Genomic DNA, 21766 nt, shown 5'->3' with positions numbered 1-21766 from the left:
CTACGGCTCTCTGACGCCACGGATTAGCAGCCCTCCCCTTCCCCCTGGCCCACACAAGCACACACACAGATGTCCAGTCACATCCGAGAATTTTATTGGACACGGCTCTGGGCCTGGCAGGCCCAGCTCATGGCCCCGCAGCTAGGGCTGGAGGACAGTGGTTCCATACAAAAAACCTCAGGGCACACGGTAACCCCACAAAGCGACACTCTAAAGATTATTATAGTTGGGAGACTGCAGGGCTGCTCCACAGACGTGCGAACAGGTCAAATCTTTATAAATAAACATCCAGTGAAAACGACAACTCGAATTCATCCCTATACACAGAGCACTCTAGGGCAGGTAAATGGGTGGGGGTGGCTAGAAGCCACCATCCTCACTGGTCGGGGGACCTGGATGGGTGATGATGAGTGGGCCCAGATGTCCACGGCACGGGGCGGGTGGGGGCAACAGACGATGGGCACTAGGACACTGCGCATTTACAAGACCAACTACTTGGGGGCAGAGGGGGGCAGCTGCCCCGTGCATGTGTATCAGGCTGTTCATTCTGGAATGAGGAGGGGGTGGTCTTTACATCATATCCTGTGGCTGGTGGGCTTAGAGAGGAGCTACTTTGTGGAGAGGATGAGGGCGACGATGAGACCATAGAGACCCAGCACCTCGGCGAAAATGAGGATCAAGATCATGCCCACGAATAGTCGGGGCTGCTGGGCAGTGCCCCGCACACCGGCGTCACCCACAATGCCAATGGCAAAGCCAGCTGCCAGCCCACTGAGGCCCACACTCAGGCCAGCGCCCAGTTGGAGGAAACTCCTGGGGGAGAGAGAACACAGGATAGACATTAGCTGCCTGTTGGGGAAGATGGTAGGCACAGGCCACTAGCCCACGCCCCAGCCCTCCAGCCCTGTGCAGTGGCCTGAACCAGGGCAGGGCTGGTGTGGTGGGAGGAACCCAGCACTCACCTGTAGAGGCTGATGCCTTCATTCAGGGAGTTGGCAATGAGGACTGCCACCACCAGGCCATAGATGGCAATGATGCCAGCCATGACCACTGGGATGATGGACTTCATGATCAGCTCTGGTCGCATGACAGACATGGCCGCGATGCCGGTGCCACTCTTGGCGGTACCATAGGCAGCACCCAAGGCTGTTGGGGAGGAGGCAAAGTGAGCCCAGGCATCTGGAACCAGAACCTTGTCGGTAGCTCTGACACAGTTGAGGGCCACCCCATTATCACAGGGAACAATGAAGGTGGCACCCAGCCAGGGGCAGGAGGTGACCCTCAGGGGAAATGGTCACAGCCGAGCACCCAAGAAACCCAGGTAACTGTTCCTTTCTTCTGCCAGAGGTCTGGATGGCTGGGTGGCTTATCTGGGCTCCAGCTCTGCTAGGAAACCCCCACCTGTGCTCAGCACTCCCCAATCCTGCTGTACAGATCGCATGCTCCCAAGGAGTTCAGCTCAGCTGCCCCGACCTAAAAGGTGGGCTATAACAGGCTGGCAGCAGTCACTCAGGGAAATAGGCAGCTGGGCTCCTGCTGTCTTGCTGGAGATTCTGGACACATTTTGTCCCAGGCACTCGGGTCGCCAAGGGCATGGAAAAGCCCGAGAAGATTGCATATTGGCAGCCCAGATGTTAGGCCAAGGTCAGTCTGTTGGCCCTAGGGCTACACCCAAGGACAACATGATGGAAGAGCCCCAGGACACACAGGGTCTGACCACTGGTCAGGGGAAGCAACCTGGTAAGTCCTGTTCTCTCAGGCCAGAGTTTCCCAGACTCCCCACCCTGCCCACTAAACTCCCTACCACTCTTCCCTGGGACACAATGCTAGGAGAGGTGGTGTCTGTGCTGATGGGATGAGCACACTCTCAACCATACAGCAGGCCTAGACCCTTAAGTTTGGGGAGGATCCTCTCTAAATAACCAGAGAGGAGAAAGGGCAAGCCAAGGAGAAGACAGGGCACAGGAAGACAAGGGGCTGTGGAGCCATCACCCAGCCCAACTGTGAGGCCTCAGATCTCCCAGAAGCCTAGCCCCGTGGTCGGCAAACCGCGGCTCGAGAGCCACATGCGGCTCTTTGGCCCCTTGAGTGTGGCTCTTCCACAAAATACCACGGCCTGGGCAAGTCTATTTTGAAGAAGTAGCATTAGAAGTTTAAGTTTAAAACATTTGGCTCTCAAAAGAAATTTCAACTGTTGTACTGCTGATATTTGGCTCTGTTGACTAAGGAGTTTGCCGACCACTGGCCTAGCCTCTGCCCAAGGCCTTCAGTAATGGGGGTGGGGCTCTAGGAAGGCCTGTCTCCTCTTCCGCTGCCCTCCTCTCTCTTCCTAGAGTATGCTGCCTTCCTGAAAGTTCCCCTCTTCTGGTTCAGAACTCTAGAGTAACTTTTGCCCAGAAGAGAGCCACAGTGGGTCAAGGCAGCTCTTCTGACGCAGTCACCTGCTCTCCAGGGTTCCACTGCACGTCTTGAGCAGAGGACAACATGGGCTGGAGATGGAAGGGACCAAGACAATCCTGGCCATTCCTCTGCACACTTTGTTCACCAATGTGGGCCACAAGGTACCTACTCTGCCCTTTACTAAGCAGGGGAGGACTCAGGGGGTTGCTGCCTTCCTAGGGCTCTAAGCTTGGTGAGGACACAGATGTAGCACCTCCAAGCACAGTGACCTGTTCCAGGAGAGTGGGGAGGAGGATAGCGATGGGGTCTGGGAAAGGGCTTCGTAGAGGTAACATCTGAGTGGAGGGGTGATGATGAACAGGAAGATTCCAAACAGCCTGAATGGAGATGCTAACTAAGATAGTGCTGGATGGGGACCTACTGGAGGGAGGAGGCCTCCCCATGGTCCCAGAGGCATCTCAACACCGCCTTGCCTGAACATTCAGCGGCTTCAGCCTGGGGCCCAGGGCCTCTGTCTTCATGAAGCCTTTCCTGGAATTCTCCTGGTTGCAGTGCATCCTTTGGGCTCCTAATGGAGGCCCAGCACGTCAGGCTCTGTCACACGTGTGCAAAGGGCCAGTGACACGGCTCAAGGGTGAAAGCACAGGCTGCCATGGCACTTAGTGGGAGATCGTTTCAGGGAACTCAGCATCACAGGCAATGGAATACTGCGAGAGGCAGGAAGTGAGCTGGACCCTGCTCTCAGAGGGCAGCAGGGAGATCATGTAGCTGGGGATGGCAACAAGAGCAAAGGGAAGAAACAGGAATGACCATCAGGAGAGAAAAGCAGTCTGGCTGGGGAGCAGCAGGTGTCTGAGAAAGCACTGGATGGTTCTGAAGGCCAAGCCTGATGGGGCTCCAGATCCAATAGGAGACAGGGAGACTGCGATCAGATGGCAGTTCCAAGAACACAGCACCAAACACAGGGTGTCTACCAGCAGGGAGGAAGTCACAAAAATTATGGAAAAGGAACAACTGACAGCTTCGTGGAAGACATGATGAAGAATCAACAGGACTTTTTTTGGTCACAAGTTAAAAAAAAAAAAGAGGAAGCTGAAGTGGGAGATGGAGATTGGGGAGGCCTGAGTTTAAGAAGACCAATCAGCAAAGCACCAGGCAGGCCAGGGAATATCTAGGCCAGGAGCTGGGGACAGAATTTGGAGTTGGCCAGGCAGCGACACCTGAGGCCTGAGAACTGAGGGGTTTATTCACATAGGCACAAGGAGGTAGATGAAGACAAGCCTTGGAGAAAGACATATTTAACACGTTAAGCGCCCAGCCTGTTTTGTCTTCCGGACGGAAAGTATAGTGTCAGTCACCGGTGACTGACTGGGCGCTTAACGCAGTGGTCGGCAAACTCATTAGTCAACAGAGCCAAATAGCAACAGTACAATGGTAGAAATTTCTTTTGAGAGCCAAATTTTTTAAACTTCAACTTCTTCTAACGCCACTTCTTCAAAATAGACTCGCCCAGGCCGTGGTATTTTGTGGAAGAGCAACACTCAAGGGGCCAAAGAGCTGCATGTGGCTTGCGAGCTGCAGTTTGCTGACCACTGAAACGTGTTAAAGGAGAAATGAAATAAGAAGTCAACCACAGCCCTAGCCAGTTTGGATCAGTGGATAGAGCGTTGGCCTGCAGGGTCCCAGGTTCGATTCCAGCCAAGGGCATATGCCTGGGTTGCAGGCTCGATCCCCAGTAGGAGGAGTGCAGGAGGCAGCTGATCAATGATTCTCTCTCATCATTGATGTTTCTCTCTATCCTTCTCCCTTCCTCTCTAAAATCAATAAAAATATATATTTTTAAAAAAGAAGTAAACCACAATTAGCCCCATGTAGGGAAAGAAGGAGTGAAGCTGCATTTAGAACAATAGGAATGAATGGTCTCAAAACCCAGGAGCTTGGGACCAGCAAAAAACGCCCTGGATCAGTGCTATCCTGTTCTCAGTAATTTCCGGAGCTCTGCTGGTCAGGTTCCATTCAAAGTACCAAGTAAGCCCTGGCTGATTTGGCTCAGTGGATCGTGTCAGCCTGCGGACTGAAGGGTCCTAGGTTCAATTCTGGTCAAGGGCACATGCCCAGGTTGTGGGCTCATTCCCCAGTAGGGGGCGTGCAGGAGGCAGCCGATCAATGATTCTCTCTCATCATTGATGTTTCTCTCCCTCTCCCTTCTTCTCTGAAATCAATAAAAATATATGGGGGGGGGGGGGGGAGAAAGTACAAAGTAAGTTCTAGAAGGAAAAGAGAGGCACCTGGTAATCAGAGGGAGACTAGGAGCCGGATACAGATAAAGGGCTTAACAGGAAAACTCAGCTTCAGGGGCAAACAGTGACAGCCAGAATTCCAGGTGGGCAGGCATTATGTTTTATTCACTTATGTCTCCAAGTGGCTGGCACATAGTAGGAGCTCAATCAAGACTTGTTGAGTCAATGACAGCCACAAGTAGCACCCCAAGGAGCCCAGGTAAAGCAGAATCCCTGGAGGCCAAGCACAGAAAAGGCTGGGGTAAGGAGGCACGGCAGCCTGCTGGGAGGTTCTGGGAAGCAGTCAACCCTGAAGATGTGGAAAGAGCAAGGCACTGGCCAGAAGGGAAGGGGAAGTTCAGACTTCTCCCACCACAAATGACCTCTTACTGGCACATGATAGAAAGGACAGGACTCACTCAGCAGCTCGTGACTGGCAGGCAGGCAGGCTCAGGGAGAGGGAGGCCTCCCAGAGAGCAGAGCCCCCCAAGTCCCCACCTCACAAGTATTTACAGTCAGCAGAGACTGTTTGGAGTTCAAACCCTCCACATACCTGCATTGGGAGCCTACCAATTCATCAGGTAGGGTGGGGCAGGGCGTGGTCATCAAAGCCAAAAACCAGACCCAGACCAGGCCAGACCAGTCCATGGGGGCTGCATCTGGGCCAGGACTCACCTCCCTGGGTTGCACATTCCTGAGCCTGCCCCCAGTGATCTTTCTCCCAGGCCAATTTTCACTAAATTCAACACCTCAGGACTGTCAAGACCCAACTTCAAAAGCAGGGTGCCATAAAGAACGCTGGAAGGCCCCTTTCTCCATGCCTAGGGCAGCCCTTTCCAATACCAGGCCTTACAGAAAGGAAGGTCATTCATTCATTCATTCATTTTCATTCATTGGGGCCTGAACTAGAAAACTCTCCTAAGGACAAAGACCCAATCCCCTCAATGCTGAGATTCTCTGTGCAACCCACTCCAAAGCAAGCGTCCACACATCACAGCGCTGATGCTGGCCAGACTCCCATTGTCCTCGGCCTGTCTCAATCCCAAACACTCCCACCCCTGGGTTCCTGCCGGCTCTCAGGACCAACTGCTCAGCCCAGCTTTCCCAACAAACCCACACAGGGCTATTGGGAAACAGTGACAAGCCCTAACCGGAAGCACCTACCTCAGGGTTAGACCCATCTGATCTGGGCAGGAGGGAGGAGGGGATGGAGGGGGGGGGGAGGGGATGGAGGGAAGGGCCAGGGCTGTGGACCTCGGCTGGGAGCACCAGGACCTGATCCCCCATCCCCACCGCCCACGGACAGGGCCGGCCCCTTGTCTGGGAAGCTGTCTGAGGTGTGATGTCACGCCTTCCCGCAGGACTGGGGGGGGGGGGGGAGAAGAGGGGGAAGAGGGGGAGGGCCGGCGGATGCGGAGCAGGCGCAGGACCGCGCGCCCCCACCCCAGCCTCCCTCCCACCTCTCCCCCGGCTAAGATGGCAGCGGCGCCATCGCCCCACCCCCGCACCGACTCGGAACGGGAGCAGGGAGGCCAGCCCGTGTCTCCCTGGGAGACCCTTGGGACCCGCACCCCGCCCCAACCCGTAGGTCCTGCACTGGACACCCCACGGCCCAGGCAGCCTTCTGGGCCCCGACCCCCGCCCGCGGTCACGTGAGGCCCGGGACCCCAACAGCTCGGAATTACGTCAGAGTGACGTCACACACCGAACCCCCGGCAAGCCGTGGGCACGAGACCCACGCGCCCCGGCGCCCCCCGGGTCCCTCCTGCCGCGGCGCTCACCGCTGAAGATCATGGCGGCCGAGGCGCCCATGACCGCGAAAAAGGAGGCGTACTCGGGGCCGCCGCTCTTGACCTCGGACATGTCTGCGGGCGGGGAGGGGGCGAGCTCAGCAGGCCGCGGCGGGGGCGAGAACCAGCTGGGCGAGGCGGGCAGGCGGCTGGCAGCGAGCGCGAGGCGAGCGACCGGACGCGGCGGCGAAGGCTACCGGGCAGTCAGCCGCTGCGCTCTAAATACCAGCACCGCAAAACAAAATGGCCGCAGCGGCCGCGTCACATGACCCTAGCCCCGCCCCGGCGGGCCATACCACTTCGTGCCGGTGGGGGGCGCCACGGCCCCTGCACCCCTGCGCGGCCCGCTGACCGTGCCCGCACTGTGCGGCCGCCCCGCCGGCCCGGACTCTGGCGTGGCGCCCCCTCGGCCGCCGCGGGTGCGCTGCCCGTCTCCGCGGCACCTCGGACCCCGCGGCGTTGCGCCCGTCGGGTCCCTCCATCGGGGCGGGGCGGCGGCGCGCCACATTATCATACGGGGCAGGGCGGGGAGGCGCCCCGCCTCCTCTGCGGCTGCGTGGCGCCAGCCGGTGTTCGGTGCCTTGGGTTGCGTTTCTTTGCGTTTGCGGCATGGATCGTCGGCCGCCGGCTTCTCACGGCGGGACCCAGGACCATTCTCTCCTCCTCCTGGGGCGACGTGAGCATCCGAGCGTACGGAGCCAAATCCCGAGTCCCGGGCGCCCGCCTCTGATGCTCCAGCCCCCGAAAGCCCCCAGCCCACCTGTGAATTCCCTCGGCCGCTCCACCCTGACCCCGACCACCGTCTCCTCCAGACCCAGACCCAGACCCACCAGCTTCTGACCCAGAAATTGGTGACTTCTCCCCTGGCTTCCTAGGGAAAGGAACGCCCTTCCCTTCATCTGTCTCCTCTCTCGCATTAGGGACCCAGACTTCAGTTGGGGGAGGGGTGTCTGTGTACCCTCAAGATGAAGGCATGACTGGTTTGAAGACCGTCAGAGCGGCGACCTGTGCAGGCTTTCCCAGATGACTGCGCGTTCTGGGGTCCCTGTCCTGTCGTCTGTCCTCGGGCAAAGCTTGCACCTGCAGAGCTGCCCTTATTCCTGGAGCAGCAGCCAGGGGTTCCAGCCCAGCAGGCAGCCTGGCCTGGAACGGACGCTGCCCTGTTGATCCCATGCGGTGGTCCCGCACCCCAACTGGCTACCTGATGATCTACCCACCAGCTCTGGTTTCCTTTGCTCTTTTGTCTCTTCCCTTTCAGGAGCCCTGGCTGGCTGCTTTCTGGGTCTCCCTGGAGCTCCAAGTCCTCCCCACCTCCCTCTGCCACCCTCTTCCTTGCCCTGGACTCTGACTTCTGGAAAGAGGAGTCTTTCCTCGGTGTTTCCACCTCACCTGCCCTCCATCCTTCCCCAGCTCCTTGCCTTTGCCAAGGTCACTGGAGACTGCCATTTCTCTAAGCCAGGGGACACTGGCCAGGCTGTCTGAGTGGGTTTCTCTGTTGCTGTGGCCCACTGCCCACTCCTCCACAATCTCTCTTTTCTTTCAGCTCATCTCCCATGGCTCCGACGCCCTGATTCCTTCCTGACGTTCCAGGGAGGAGCAAGGACAGGCCCAGGTCCTACAATGGTTCCCAGGGCTTCACACCCCTCCCACCCCCGCCCCTGAGTGATCATGTCTTCTGTCTGTACCTTACCAGACCTGCTCCAAGCCCACCCTCCATAACTCTAGGCACTTAGAGTCCAGACCAGGGAGCCCAGGCCAGGCTGATGCTGGCTGGGGTGCCGGGGACAGTGGGTGCCGGGGACAGTGGGTACAGGGGGAGAATTCAGACCAAGGAAAGGAGGGGCAGGACAGTCCACGGCAGTCTGAAGTGCAGTGGTGGGCAAAGTCCACAGAACCTTAGTATGGCTGAAATTCCAAGACTGGAAATCAGGAGACAGTTTCCTCATTGGGCTCAGGGAGCAGGTCAGCTTTGCTCCCGGTCCTCTCATTTTCTGCCCAAGTTCTGGAATGAGGCGTCACACTGGTTCTCTAGTGCGGCTGCTGACACCCCAAACTGAGTTTAGTCCCATCCGCATCACCACGGGCTTTCATCCCGTTATTTCCATTTTGGGCAGGAGACACAACCATCCACCCAACTGCTCCCATCAGCAGCCTTCGAGTCACGAACTGCTCATTCATCATTACTCACCAAGCCCTCAGCTTCCCAGTACTGAGCGCTGACCCCGCCAGAAGCCCGCTGCCCCCGGGGCGGTCCTTCATTTCTGGCCTGGGTCTTCTCACAGCCTCTACATGATTGACCTGCTCAGTTTCACTCACCATCCAGCCCATTCTCCACCGGTAAGCTCTAGGTTCTTTCCCACCGGCACATCGGCCCAGTTGCTCCCTCCTAGAATTCTTCACGGTCCTTCTGACCCAGGGCGGAGCCTTGCCGGTCCCCTCTCAGGCCCTCCCTGTCAGTCTGCTATCCTTGTGTTGGCCCCTCCGCGCCTTTGTCCTTGATCCTGTAGTTCTCTCTGCACCAACCATTCTTCCTTCCTTCCTTAGGGACTGCTACCTCCTCCAGGAAGCCCTCCTGACCTCTCTTCCTCCTCCTCAGGCCCCTTCCTCATCCCTTGTACTCCATTACTACTTTTTCTCACTCACTGCCTTCCCCACTGAGAGTCCCTGTGCCTCATTTTCTGTATCCCTGACCCCTGGTAGGGTGCCTGGTGCACACAGCTAACATTTATGGATCACTAAGTGTGTGTCAAGCCTGTCCTGAGCATTGTGCGGGGTATTATCTAATCCTCACAATGGCCCTCTGAGGAAGATATCACCATTACTCTCATTGTTTGAAAAAGGAAATAGTCCTAGGAAGGTTAACCACCTTGCCCAGGGTCAGGCAGCTAGAGAGTGGTGGAACTGAAACTCTGGCTACACAGGCTGAGCCTGGTCCGTGTGGCTCATGCACTGCCTGCCTCTTACACCAAGGCTCAGGGAGCTTCTGGTGACCAGTGATGGGCCCAGGAGGGCTGGAAGTGGCCTTCCCCTAGGCCTCCCAGCACTGGCAGGGCTCTGGGGTGGGATGGGCTGTGGCTGTGGAAGGGAGTAGCCAGGGATACACATCTCTGCCTTCTCCCTCACAGCTAAGTCCCCAGCTTGAAACCACAGTGTCATGAGCTCCTGGCTTGTCATTCTGCAAATGGGGATTTCCAGAAAGAAAGAAGGGGCTTTGGGAAACTCAGGTAGGACGCCCTGATAGGGAGGTATAGAGAGATGTGAATTAGGGTCCTTACCCTCCAAGAGATTTAATGGGGGCAAAGGGCCCACTGTCCCCACTGAAAGTTGGTGGCAGAGAGAAAAGTCCAATGGAATTCTGCAAGACCCGAGGGAAGAGAGGGAGATGGCTAGAGAGAAAACGACAATCAGATTCCAAATGGCCTCAAATGACTGGAAAGATGAACTTATCTAAAGAAGTGGAATAGTCTGATGCATGGCCTTATCAAGAACATCAGGGCCCGGCCAGTGTGGCTCAGTGGTTGAGCATCGACCTGTGAAACAGGAGGTCACAGTTAGATTCCCAGTCAGGACACATGCCCAGGTTGCGAGTTCAATCCCCAGTGTGGTGAATGCGGGAGGCAGCCAATTAATGATTCTCTCTCATCATAGATGTTTCTATCTCTCTCTTCCTTCCTCTGTGAAAGCCATACAAATATATTTTAAGAAAGAACATTGGGAAACTGCAGAGAAGCAAGAGTTCCAGGCAGGGTGCTCTCTCACTGTGAACAGTCCCATTCTCCCTGTGAGTTGCCACGAAGATATGCTAGAGGGGGCATAATGCCGGGACATGACCCCTGTTCTCTTGACCTGGCTAGATAAGTGGCCCAGGAAAGGCTGGGAGGAGATGAAACAAAAAACTTAGTTGTGCTAGTGGGAGAGATGAGTAAAGGCAGTTTTTTGTATGGTTGAAAAAAATTTGGCTTATAAAATGATACAAGTTATTTTTATTTTATTTTTTTAATCCTCACCTAAGGATATGCTTTTTATTGCTTTTTAGAGAAAGAGGAAAGGGGGCTAAAGAGAGAGAGAAAAAAAAAACAAACATCCACGAGACATCGATCAGTTGCCTCCAACTGGGGATTGAACACGCAACCTCGGTATGTGCCTTGTCCAGGAATCAGACATGCAACCTTTTGGTGAACTGAGCCACCTGGCCAGGGCCCTTGTTACTTTTTAAAATAAAATATGTCCTGTAGGTAAACACAGCATGATAGAAGCGGGACCTGCAGCCACTTGGTCACTGGTAGAGGGCGCCTTGGGGCTGTCCCTGACCACCAGGCTCAGTGTGAGGCTCTCTCCCTGGTTTAGGAAGGAAGGGAGGGAGGGAGGAAGGGAGGGAGGGAGGGAGGGAGAATCCTGGGGGTTTACAGTAAACCAGGACCTGGCACTGAGCCTGACACAGGTAGCAGGTTTCAGAAAGGGTACACAAGAGACACCGACTGCTCTGGACCCTCCCTCTGTTCTGGGCTCAGCACCCTGAAGGCCAGCCCGACCTTCTCAACCTCCACCAGTCAGTTCACAACCTCCTGGCCATCTGCCTTCCACCCTAAGCCACTCATCTGACATTTAGTGAGCATCTACTGTGTGTAGACACCAAGCTAGGCTCCGGGGGTACAAAATGTAGGAAGAGAGTTCCTACCCTTTCTTTGGGAGCTCACAGCCATGGGGGCTGGACTTGTCCCAACCCTAAACTGGAAAAGTGGTTACCGGGAGAGGTGATACAAAGGAGGGAGGGGCTGGGCGGCTTGGACTGCCTCCAGGGCAGTGATCTAGGAATGAGGTGTTAAAAAAGAGGAAGAGGGTTTGAGCAGGGAAGATAGAGATCTAGCTAGAACTTAAATTGCGGACCACGGAATGCTGGACGGCTGTTTCTGAGATGGAAACAGGTGGACACATTCTGGTGTGGATGATCTGAGAGGCAGTTAAGTGACAAGAAGCAGGATGGGGAAGAGTGCACAGATGAATTACCTGAACGTGCATGAAACACTGGGGACCTGATGGGGAAAGAGACTACCCATTGTGGATATTCTCATAGGTATTGATTTTTACAGGGAGGAAGGGAGAGGGAGAGATAGAAACATCAATGATAAGAATCATTGGTTCGCTGCCTCTTGCACGCCCCCTACTGGGGACCAAGCCAGCAACCTGGGCAGGTGCCCTTGACCAGAATCAAACCTGGGACCCTTCAGCCCACGGGCCGACGCTCTATCCACTGAGCCAAACCAGTTATGGCTGTATTGATCTATTGCTTTTTTACTAGGTGCATTTTACCTTTCAAAAACCATAAGAGAGGGAGGAATGGGGAGCAAGTGCTTAATGGGCACAGGGTTCCTTTTGGGGCATAAAAATGTAGAACTAGAGGTGGTGTTTGTACAGCCTGTGAATGCCCTAAATACCACTGAGTTGTTCACTTTAATGGTTAAATTCAGACCTGGCTGGTGTGGTTCAGTTGGTTGGAGTGTTGTCTAGTGCAGTGGTCGGCAAACTCATTAGTCAACAGAGCCAAATATCAACAGTACAACAATTGAAATTTCTTTTGAGAGCCAAATTTTTTAAACTTAAACTTCTTCTAACGCCACTTCTTCAAAATAGACTCGCCCAGGCCGTGGTATTTTGGGGAAGAGCCACACTCAAGGGGCCAAAGAGCCGCATGTGGCTCGCAAGCCGCGGTTTGCCGACCACTGGTCTAGTGCACGGAAAGTGGTTCGCTTCCTGGTAGGGGCGCATGCCTAGGCTGAGAGTTCTACCCCAGGTGGGCGTGTGTACAGGAGATCGATGCTTCTCTCATATATCAATGTCTCTCTCTCTCTCTCTCTCTCTCTCTCTCTCTCTCTCTCTCTCTCTCTCTCTCTCTCTCCCTCTCTTTAAAAATCAGTAAAGCAGCCAGGTTGGCATAGCTCAGTGGTTGAGTGTCAACCTACAAACCAGGAGGTCATGGCTCGATTCCCGGTCAAGGTATATGCCTGGGTTGTGGGCTTCATCTCCAGTGTGGGGTGTGCAGGAGGCAACAGGTCAATGATCCTCTCTCATCATTGATGTTTCTATCTCTCTCTCCCTCTCCCTTCCTTCCTCTCTGAAAAGCAATAAAAATATGTATTTTAAAAATATTAAAAAATAAATAAAAATCACTAAAATATATCCTTGGGTAAGGATCAAAAAATTAAAAAAATAAAAGTAAATAAAATAGTTAAATTCAATCTTAAAAAAGGATAAAAACAAAGCGCTTCCTTGGCTGACTAGAGATGAGGACTTGAAATGGCACGCAGTTACCATGGACCAAGCCCAAAATGGGTCCCCATGAGGTGGTGGTGGGAGCAGGAGAGGAGGGTGTTTGCGCCTGGTCACGGTCCTAGCAGACACTGTGGCCACGTGAGCTGACCCGGCCTGAGGCGGGCAGGCTTCTGAAACAGCAGAGACAGCCCTGCCCCCGGCTCCCCAGGCCAGGTCATTCCTCACCAATTCTGGCCTGTGTCAGAGTGTCTAATGTCAACCATAAGATGATCCTATGCTGTGGTAAAAAGCTATTACTGTAGGGATTGTTGGCGGCACCCCCCAACCATAGGCCCCGGAAATGCACACTGCCATGTGAGACCAATGCACACCCATCTCTCTTTCAGAACACCCTAGATTACACCAGCAGCACAGGCAGGACCACATGGGGCTCCTGCTCTCAGGGGCTGACAGTCTCTGGGGGAGGAGATGGGGAGACTCAAAAGGAAAAGCGTTGTCCTCTGGGGCCTCAGGGAAAGGGTCCTGGTGCAGGGGCACTGCAGCAACGGAGGGGTGGCCATATCCGGTGTAAAGGCCTGGAGGCAGAGGCTCTTGGTTCAGAGGAGGCACTGGAAACCAGCTTCCATTCATCTGTCCCACCGGGACTTCTCAAACCTGGGCCAGGGCCCCACCCACCAGGGCAGCAGCAGGAGTGCTGACAGAAAGCACCGGTCTTTGTCTCTGAGGCAGCCACGGAGGAAGACAGAGGGGCAGGAGCCTGTCTGCATGCTGAGCACAGCGAGGAAGCAGAATGGAAGGAAAGAGAGAGAAGCAGCCATTGCACAGGAGGGGCAAACGCCCCGAAGCAGCTGCAGGGAGGAAGGGAAGGGCACTGGAAGGAGCCAGACGGTGGAGAAAAGAGGTGTGATGTTTTCATTTACACCATTAAAGTCCTAGGCACTGGAAAAGACATTGACGCATATAACCTTCCAGATGAAATATTTTCATTCTGATGAACATGACTTTTTGATACTGAATTTTCCATATGACAAGGATCGAAGCAATTCTTAAAATATATATATATATATATATATATATATATATATATATATATATATATATTATATTTTATTGATTTTTTACAGAGAGGAAGGGAGAGGGATAGAGTTAGAAACATGCCTGCAACCAAGGTACATGCCCTTGACTGAATCAAACCTGAGACCCTTGAGTCCGCAGGCCGATGCTCTATGCACTGAGCCAAACCGGTTAGGGCCAAGCAATTCTTGACTGAGACATTTGTTTGCTCCTCTCATTCCTCTTATTTATGGAGCACGTCTACATGACAGGCTGTGTGAACAAGAGCAAACAAAAAACTAGGAAAGAACTTGGTTCACACTGGCCTTGGCAGCAATTGGAGCAGGGTGTGCAGCTCCTGTGATGGACAGAAACTTTTCTTACTGTTCAATCAGCTAATGCAGTCTTTATTTATTTATTTTTAAATATATTTTTACTAAAGGCCCAGTGCACGAAATTTACTAAAGGCCCTGGCTGGCGATCAGGACCAATCTGTGGGACAACCGGTGGGGTGATGGCCCCCGCCCCCTCCCCGCAACCCGCTGGCACCCACCTTGGCTGGCCTGGGGCTTGTGGGCTGGAGGCAGCTCCTGTGTTGAGCACCTGCCCCCTGGTGGTCAGTGCATGTCATAGCAACTGGTCATTCCACCGGTCATTCTGCCATTCAGTCAATTTGCATATTAGGCTTTTATTATATAGGAAGGATTGATTTTAGAGAGGAAGGGAGAGGGAGACAGAAACCTCAACAGAGAGATTCATCGATTGGCTGCCTCCTGCATGACCCCCACTGGAGATCAAGCCCGAAACCCAGGCATGAGCCCTGATCAGGAATTGAACCTGGACCTCCTGGTTCATAGGTCAATGCTCAACCACAAACCAGTTGGGCTAATGCAGTCTTTTTTTTTTTTTTTTTTTTATTGATTTCAGAGAGGAAGGGAGAGGGATAGAAACATCAATGATGAGAGAGAATCATTGATCGGCTGCCTCCTGCACGCCCCCTACTAGGGACCAAGCCAGCAACCTGGGCATGTGCCCTTGACCAGAATCGAACCCAGGACTCTTCAGTCCACAGGCCGACGCTCTATCCACTGAGCCAAACCAGCTAGGGCTAATGCAGTCTTTTAAATTCTTTAAGGGAGCACCCTGGCCAGTATGACTCAGTCGGTTGGGCGTTGTCCCATGCACCAAAAGGTTGCTAGTTGACTCCTGATACCTGGGTTGCAGGTTCAGGTTTGATCCCTGGGGTGCATGCTGGGGGCAACCAATTGATAAGTTGCTCTCACATCCATGTACGTATCTCTCTCTCTCTCTCTCCCCTCCTCTCCCCCTCCCTCCCTTTTACTCTCTAAAAATCAATGGAAAAAATATCCTTTGGTGAGGATTAACAACAAAAAAATCAAGGGAGCAACGCTCCGCTCCTTCAAGTCCAGTGCTTCCTTCTCCTCCACGGATGTTGCCAGTTCTGAATATGATGCATCCAGGACTCCCCATCCCCCACCCCATTTATTTTCCCAATAATTATTTCACAGTGATTTTGTTGCATTTGTTTGTCTCAATTTTTGTTTAGGATTCAAAATAAAACTAACCAAACATATTACTAAGTAACCTATTTTCACTTTTCCAAAATTGGATTGTGCTGCAAAGCCACACATTCTCTCACTATACATTTTTACACAGTCCTTGCAATTTTTTATTACATTCATTTAGATACTCCAAAGTGTCAGCCCACTTATCCATTTTTCAGTTAATAACCATTCGGAATGAAAGGTAAAAATTCACACTTTTTTTCTCTTCAATGTTTAACTTGTTTTTGACAAAACATGTCCTTTGCCAGTCAGTGCCCTTCAGTATGAGATAGAGCAGACGTCTGCTCCTGTCTCTTTGCAGGATAAAAACAGGCTGGGGCTGTTGGCACTGCAGGAGCTTCCCCGTTGTGGAGGGCCTCACTGGACCAGATCAGAACTGCAGGCTCCCTCTAGCTGGGGCACCGGTGAACTAACCAAGCAGCCAGGTTAGTTCAGCAATGGGTTCAGCAATGGGTTCAGCAATGGGTTCACCTGTGGGTTCAGCAATCTGAAGTGGAAGGTTTTGTTGGTGGGTGTGTCTCTGTCATGTCATGGGTCAATGTGTCCACTGACTTTGCTTCCGCAGTCCCAAGCGTAGTGTTGACAAATTCTACATGGTTGGGTAAAAGGAGTCTACTTGCCAGTGTGTGGGGCATTTCATCTTTAGCAACAAATCTCATGTACCTAACTTCTCAAGTACAATCTGACACTAACATAACAAAGACCATACATTTTTTTTACAGCAGGTTATTTTTTTAAATCCCCATGCTTCTCTGCCTTAGTGTTGTTGGGGGAAGCACCATGAGGTATGCTTGGTACCCCTGTGCCATTTGGTAACTTGTCCATGCAAACAAGACATTTAGGCAGGAAAAAAAAAAGATATTTAAGCAGAGACGAAAACAGGATATATGAATACATGTTTGAGACAGTAGCTATACTACCTAATTAGTGACATTAAAAATATCAGTTGTCAGTCTTGTGAATTTGATGATATTATGGATTTAATAAAAATGTGGGAAAGTAGCTATCTATAAAAAGTAAATCTATTCCTGGGACAGAAAAAGGACTACAGAAAAACTTGGAGGGAGGGGGGGGGGAAGGCCATCATTTAATTTAATAGCATTATACCAATGTTAATTTCTTTGTTGTGATAAATGTATGATATTAACAGTGGGGGAGCTGGGGAAAGAATATATGGAACTCTGTACCATCTTGTAACTCTTCTGTAAATCTAAAATTATTTCAAAATAAAAGGTTAATGGCTATTGGAGGGACAGCAGTGATCACATGCCCGGTGCTGGGAAGAAGTGGATTCCCATTTCAGGCCATTATCAGAAAAACTAAGTTTGCTGCATAGTAAGGATCAGAAGACCTGATCCTGCTTACAGAATCTTGGGTTGTCTCCCACCTCATCCTTTCAAACAACCCCTGAAGATCTATAAGATTCTATCTGGGAAAACACTAGTTCTTAGAAGAGCAAGAAGAAAGAGGATTATTGGTTGAAATAAAAACAGGGTTGAATGAGTTCCAGAAAACAGGGTTCTCAGACTTGTGGATAACAATCTGCAGAAGAAGACAACTTCAAAAAACCAATTAGAAGCAATATGCAGAGAAGATGAGAGGGGCCTCGTCAGCAAAGAAGACAGCTGGTCCACAGCAGAATCTGGAACCAGCCCTCCCAGGCAGATGGTGGGGGGGCGGGTGCTCTGTAGAGAGCCCCTCTTCTGGATTGGTGAGGAAGACAAGAAAGAACAAGCAGAAGACTCTTGGAAACAGGGATGGTGACAGTACCAGCGAAGCCCCTCAGCCACCTCAGAAGGAAAGGGCCCGGGCTGACCCCACTGTTGAAAGTGAGGATGCATTTAAGAATAGAATGGCCCTAACTGGTTTGGCTCAGTGGATAGAGCGTCGGCCTGCGGACTGAAGGGTCCCAGGTTCGATTCCGGTCAAGGGCATGTACCTTGGTTGTGGGCACATCCCCTGTGGGGGGTGTGCAGGAGGCAGCTGATTGATGTTTCTCTCATTGATGTTTCTAACTCTCTATCTCTCTCCCTTCCTCTCTGTAAAAAAATCAATAAAATATATTTAAAAGAAAAGAATAGAATGGACATTACAGTGAAGATTCCTGAAGAATTAAAACCATGTCTTGTTGAGGACTGGGAATTAGTTACCAGGCAGAAGCAGCTATTTCAACTCCCTGCAAAGAAAAATGTAGATGCCATTCTAGAAGAGTATGCAAGCTGCAAGAAATCGCAGAGAAATGTCAACAATAGGAATACGCAGTGAATGAAGTTGTTGCAGAAATAAAAGAATACTTCAACGTGATGTTGGGCACTCAGCTACTCTACAGATTTAAGAGCCAAAATCCTTTTGGCTCACCCTGATGTGCCCGTGTCCCAAGTTTATGGAGCACCAAACCGAGGTTATTTGTAAGAATCGGAGCAATTCTGGCATATACGCCCCTTGATGAGAAGAGCCTTAGATTATTGTTGGGTTATTTGTGTGATATCCTAAAATATCTGGCAAAGAATGCTGCATCTCTGTTTACTGCCAGTGATTACAAAGTAGCTTTGGCTGCGTACCACCGCAAAGCCCGGTGAGGGTCTACTGAGCACTCACTATTATGTCTGGTATCCATAAACACTCTTTTTGTCCTAAGTCTTTTTCTTGTATAATTGATGTCCTTTAAACTTGTTAATGTATTATAGGACTTATATTTGTTTTTCTGTTTTGTTTTAAACAGAAAATAAAAGGAGTACAAGCTCCTTTTCTCATTTCAACCATTGTATGCAGTAATCAGACAGAAAAGAAACATTCAGTAGAACATTTTTTAAAAATATATTTTACTAGAGGCACAGTGCATGAAAATTCATACACTCGGGGGGAGGGGGTCCCTCAGCCCAGCCTGCACCCTCTCACAGTCCAAGACCCCTCGGGGGATGTCCAACTGATGGCTTAGGCCCTCTCCCCGGGGAGTGGGCCTAAGCTGTTAGTCTGACATCCTTAACGCTGCTGCGGAGGCAGGAGAGGCTCCCGCAACTACCACTGCTCTGGCCAGCCATGAGCCGGCTTCTGGCTGAGCAGCGCTCCCCCTGTGGAAGCACACTGACCACCAGGGGGCAGCTCCTGCATTGAGCATCTGCCCCCTGGTGATCAGTGCATGTCATAGCAACCAGTCGTTCTGCTGTTAGGGTCAATTTGCATATTACCCTTTTATTATATAGGATTGATTTTCTACAGAGAGGAAGGGAGAGGGACAGAGAGTCAGAAACATCGATGAGAGAGAAACATCGATCAGCTGCCTCCTGCACACCTCCTGCTGGGGATGTGCCCACAGCCAAGGTATATGCCCTTGACCGGAATCGAACCTGGGACCTTTCAGTCCACAGGCCGACGCTCTATCCACTGAGCCAAACCAGCCAGGGCTAGAACATTTTCTTGCATACTTGACAACATTGCTTGAATGTTGGTGGTTCTATCCTTTTGACATGACACGATTTTCTAATTATGTGTTAATGCTACATGATAAAAATGCCCTGATTCCTAGTGCCAAAGGTTCTACTTAATGTATATCCTTGAAAACCCATGCATTTGTGCTCTTTCTTAAATGGTGCTTGAAGTAAAACAGCCCAGCCTCTGCAAGTCCATCTATGTTGTTCCTTAGGCATTCTTTCTTTGCTCTGATTGTTGAAGGATGGTGGTTTGTCTCATGACTTTTGTATTTGAGTCTAATGCACGTTATAACATGATAGAGGCAATGCTTTATTGTGTAGCCACGGTTTTCTGGAGAAGCTGATATTTTAGGAACTGTATTTCAGATCTTAAATAAAATTTGTTTCTAAATTTCAAAGCAAAAAAACCTGAATCTATTAAATGTAATAATAATAATTATATATATATATATAATTATTATATATATAATTTATATATATATAATTTATATATATATATATAATTTATTTCAGAGAGGAAGAGGGAGAGATAGAAACATCCATGATGAGAGAGAATCATGGATCAGCTGCCTCCTGCAAGTTCCCCACTGGGGATCGAGCCCACAACCCGGGCATGTGTCCTTGACTGGAATAGAACCTGGGAACTTTCAGTTCGCAGGCTGACACTCTATCCACTGAGCCAAACTGGCTAGATCTTAAATATAAAATATTTAAGGAAACTAACACTTTATGGCTTCATGAAATGGATAAGAGAAATTTGAAGGTCTTCTGAAATCTAAAATTTCTAAAACAGCCCTAACCGGTTGGGTCAGTGGATAGAGCGTAGGCCTGCGGACTCAAGGGTCCCAAGTTCAATTCCAGTCAAGGGCATGGGTGTGTGTGTGGGGGGCAATGGTAAGATATGTACACATATAATACCTCAATAAAATAAAAAAAAAGGGGCATGTACCTTGGTTGCGGGCACACCCCCAGTAGGGGGCGTGCAGGAGGCAGCTGAATCAATGTTTCTCTCTCATTGATGTTTCTAACACTCTATCCCTCTCCCTTCCTCTCTGTAAAAAAATCAATAAAATATATTAAAAAATTTTTTTCTAAAACAAATTGTCCTGAAAAACTAAAAAAATTAAGCATGTAGTTTATAAAATTAGAAAAATTTTGAAATACCAATTTTAATTCAATAATTAAAACTCTGAATAAAGTGGCTTAGTCTTATATTAAAATTTTTTTTGAGCCCTAGCCAGTGCTCAATGGTTAGAGCATCGGTTCAATTCTGGTCAAGGGCACGTACCTTGGTTGTAGGCTCGATCCTGCCCTGATTGGGGTGCGTGTGAAAGGCAACCAATCATTGTGTCTATCTCACATCAAAGTTTCTGTCTCTATCCCTCCCTTCCACTCTCCCTAAAAATCAATGGAAAAAATATATCCTCGAGTTAGGATTAACAAAAAATAAATTATTTTTGAAAAACTGATTTTCTGAAGCCCTAAAGATAGATATACAGTCCATTTTAATGAATCACTGAAAGAAGTGGTTTAAACTATATTGAATTTTTGCTTTTTTTTTTTAAGTATATGTTTTTTATTTTTTATTTTTCAAATATATTTTATTGATTTTTTACAGAGAAGAAGGGAGTGGGATAGAGAGTTAGAAACATCGATCAGCTGCCTCCTGCACACCCCCTACTGGGGATGTGCCTGCAACCAAGGTACATGCCCTTGACTGGAATTGAACCTGGGACAATTCAGTCCGCAGGCCGACACTCTATCCACTGAGCCAAACCGGTCAGGGCTGAATTTTTTTTAAAAAAACTTTTTTTTTTTTAAATTTATTTTATTGATTTTTTACAGAGAGGAAGGGAGAGGGATAGATAGTTAGAAACATCGATCAGCTGCCTCCTGCACAACTCCTACTGGGTATGTGCCTGCAACCAAGGTACATGCCCTTGACCGGAATCGAACCTGGGACCCTTGAGTCCTCAGTGGATAGGCGGACGCTCTATCCACTGAGCCAAACCAGTCAGGGCCAGGGCTGAATTTTTGTTTTTAAAATAAACTTTTAAACATTTCTAGAAAAAACAAGTAATTAATTATGCAATTTAAAAAAACTGGATAATTTTTTAAAAATATATATTTTATTGTTTTTTTTACAGAGAGGAAGGGAGAGGGATAGAGAGTTAGAAACATCGATCAGCTGCCTCCTGTACACCTCCCACTGGGGATGTGCCTGCAACCAAGGTACGTGCCCTTGACCAGAATCGAACCTGGGACCCTTCGGTCCACAGGCTGACGCTCTATCCACTGAGCCAAACCGGTTTCGGCAAAACTGGCTAATTTTTAACATAAAAAACTAATCATAAATAATCAAAAAGAAATAATAGAGAATATTAACAAAATAAATTATGTGCTATTTGGGAACACCTAATATCATATAAGGACAATAATAAGAAAAATAAAGATAATAATAACACATACCTTTTAGTTTAGCAGAAAAATTAGGAAGAAGAAATTCAAAGAAACTATTTTGTGTGCACACACGAAGATCTCATGATATAAAAAACATGACTAAGGAGCAGTTGCCCTCCCTGGCCTGGATGTCTGGGAAGGCCTGACGGGCCCTCGGGACAGCCACAGAGAATCTTCTGGGCTTACCAGAAAAAGAATCCCCAAGTTCAGGAAGTTTGCAGAGGGAGCTATGTAAATAGTACTAAAAAATACCGTTAGCGCCCTAGCCGGTTTGCTCAGTGGACAGAACCTCAGCCTGTGGACTGAAGGGTCCTGGGCTCTATTGCGGTCAAGGGCAGGTAGGTTGGTTGCAGGCTCAATCCCCGGCCCTGGTGGGGGTGCATGTGAGAGACAACCAATTGACGTGTCTCTCTCACATCGATCTTTCTCTGTCTCTCCCCTTCCCTTCCACTCTCTCTAAAAATCAATGAAAAAAATATCCTCAGGTGAAGATTAAC

At 50.3% G+C, this 21766-nt stretch overlaps 1 protein-coding gene and 1 pseudogene across 2 annotated transcripts; one reads left to right on the top strand and one right to left on the bottom strand.

Moving 5' to 3' along the window:
• Positions 1 to 72: 72 nt before the first annotated feature.
• ATP6V0C (ATPase H+ transporting V0 subunit c) lies at positions 73 to 6720 on the bottom strand. The gene is made up of 3 exons (XM_079782798.1): positions 6461 to 6720; positions 963 to 1146; positions 73 to 813 (listed from the first exon to the last, which is right to left on the bottom strand). Exons 1-3 carry the CDS (start codon positions 6540 to 6542, stop codon positions 609 to 611), a joined length of 471 nt encoding a protein of 156 aa, XP_079638924.1. The 5' UTR covers positions 6543 to 6720; the 3' UTR covers positions 73 to 608.
• Positions 6721 to 15913: 9193 nt separating this feature from the next.
• On the top strand, positions 15914 to 17957 carry LOC307110313 (mortality factor 4-like protein 2; annotated as a pseudogene). Its single transcript has 2 exons — positions 15914 to 17243; positions 17474 to 17957. The product of its transcript is annotated as a mortality factor 4-like protein 2 (transcript).
• The last annotated feature ends 3809 nt before the right edge of the window (positions 17958 to 21766 follow it).

The sequence above is a fragment of the Cnephaeus nilssonii genome (genome assembly GCF_951640355.1).
Source record: "Cnephaeus nilssonii genome assembly, chromosome: 2".
In the NCBI taxonomy this organism is placed as follows: Eukaryota; Metazoa; Chordata; class Mammalia; order Chiroptera; family Vespertilionidae; genus Cnephaeus; species Cnephaeus nilssonii.
Note: the sequence above shows the minus strand (reverse complement) of the source record. Positions and strands in the feature narration are given on the sequence as shown.

Coding starts and splice junctions, on each gene's coding strand:
- ATP6V0C (XM_079782798.1), bottom strand. CDS start 6,542: ATGTCCGAGGTCAAGAGCGGCGGCCCCGAGTACGCCTCCTTTTTCGCG. Junction 1,147..6,460: donor GGCCGCCATGATCTTCAGCG/GTGAGCGCCGCG, acceptor CCTCCCCAACAG/CCTTGGGTGCTGCCTATGGT. Junction 814..962: donor GAAGGCATCAGCCTCTACAG/GTGAGTGCTGGG, acceptor TCTCTCCCCCAG/GAGTTTCCTCCAACTGGGCG.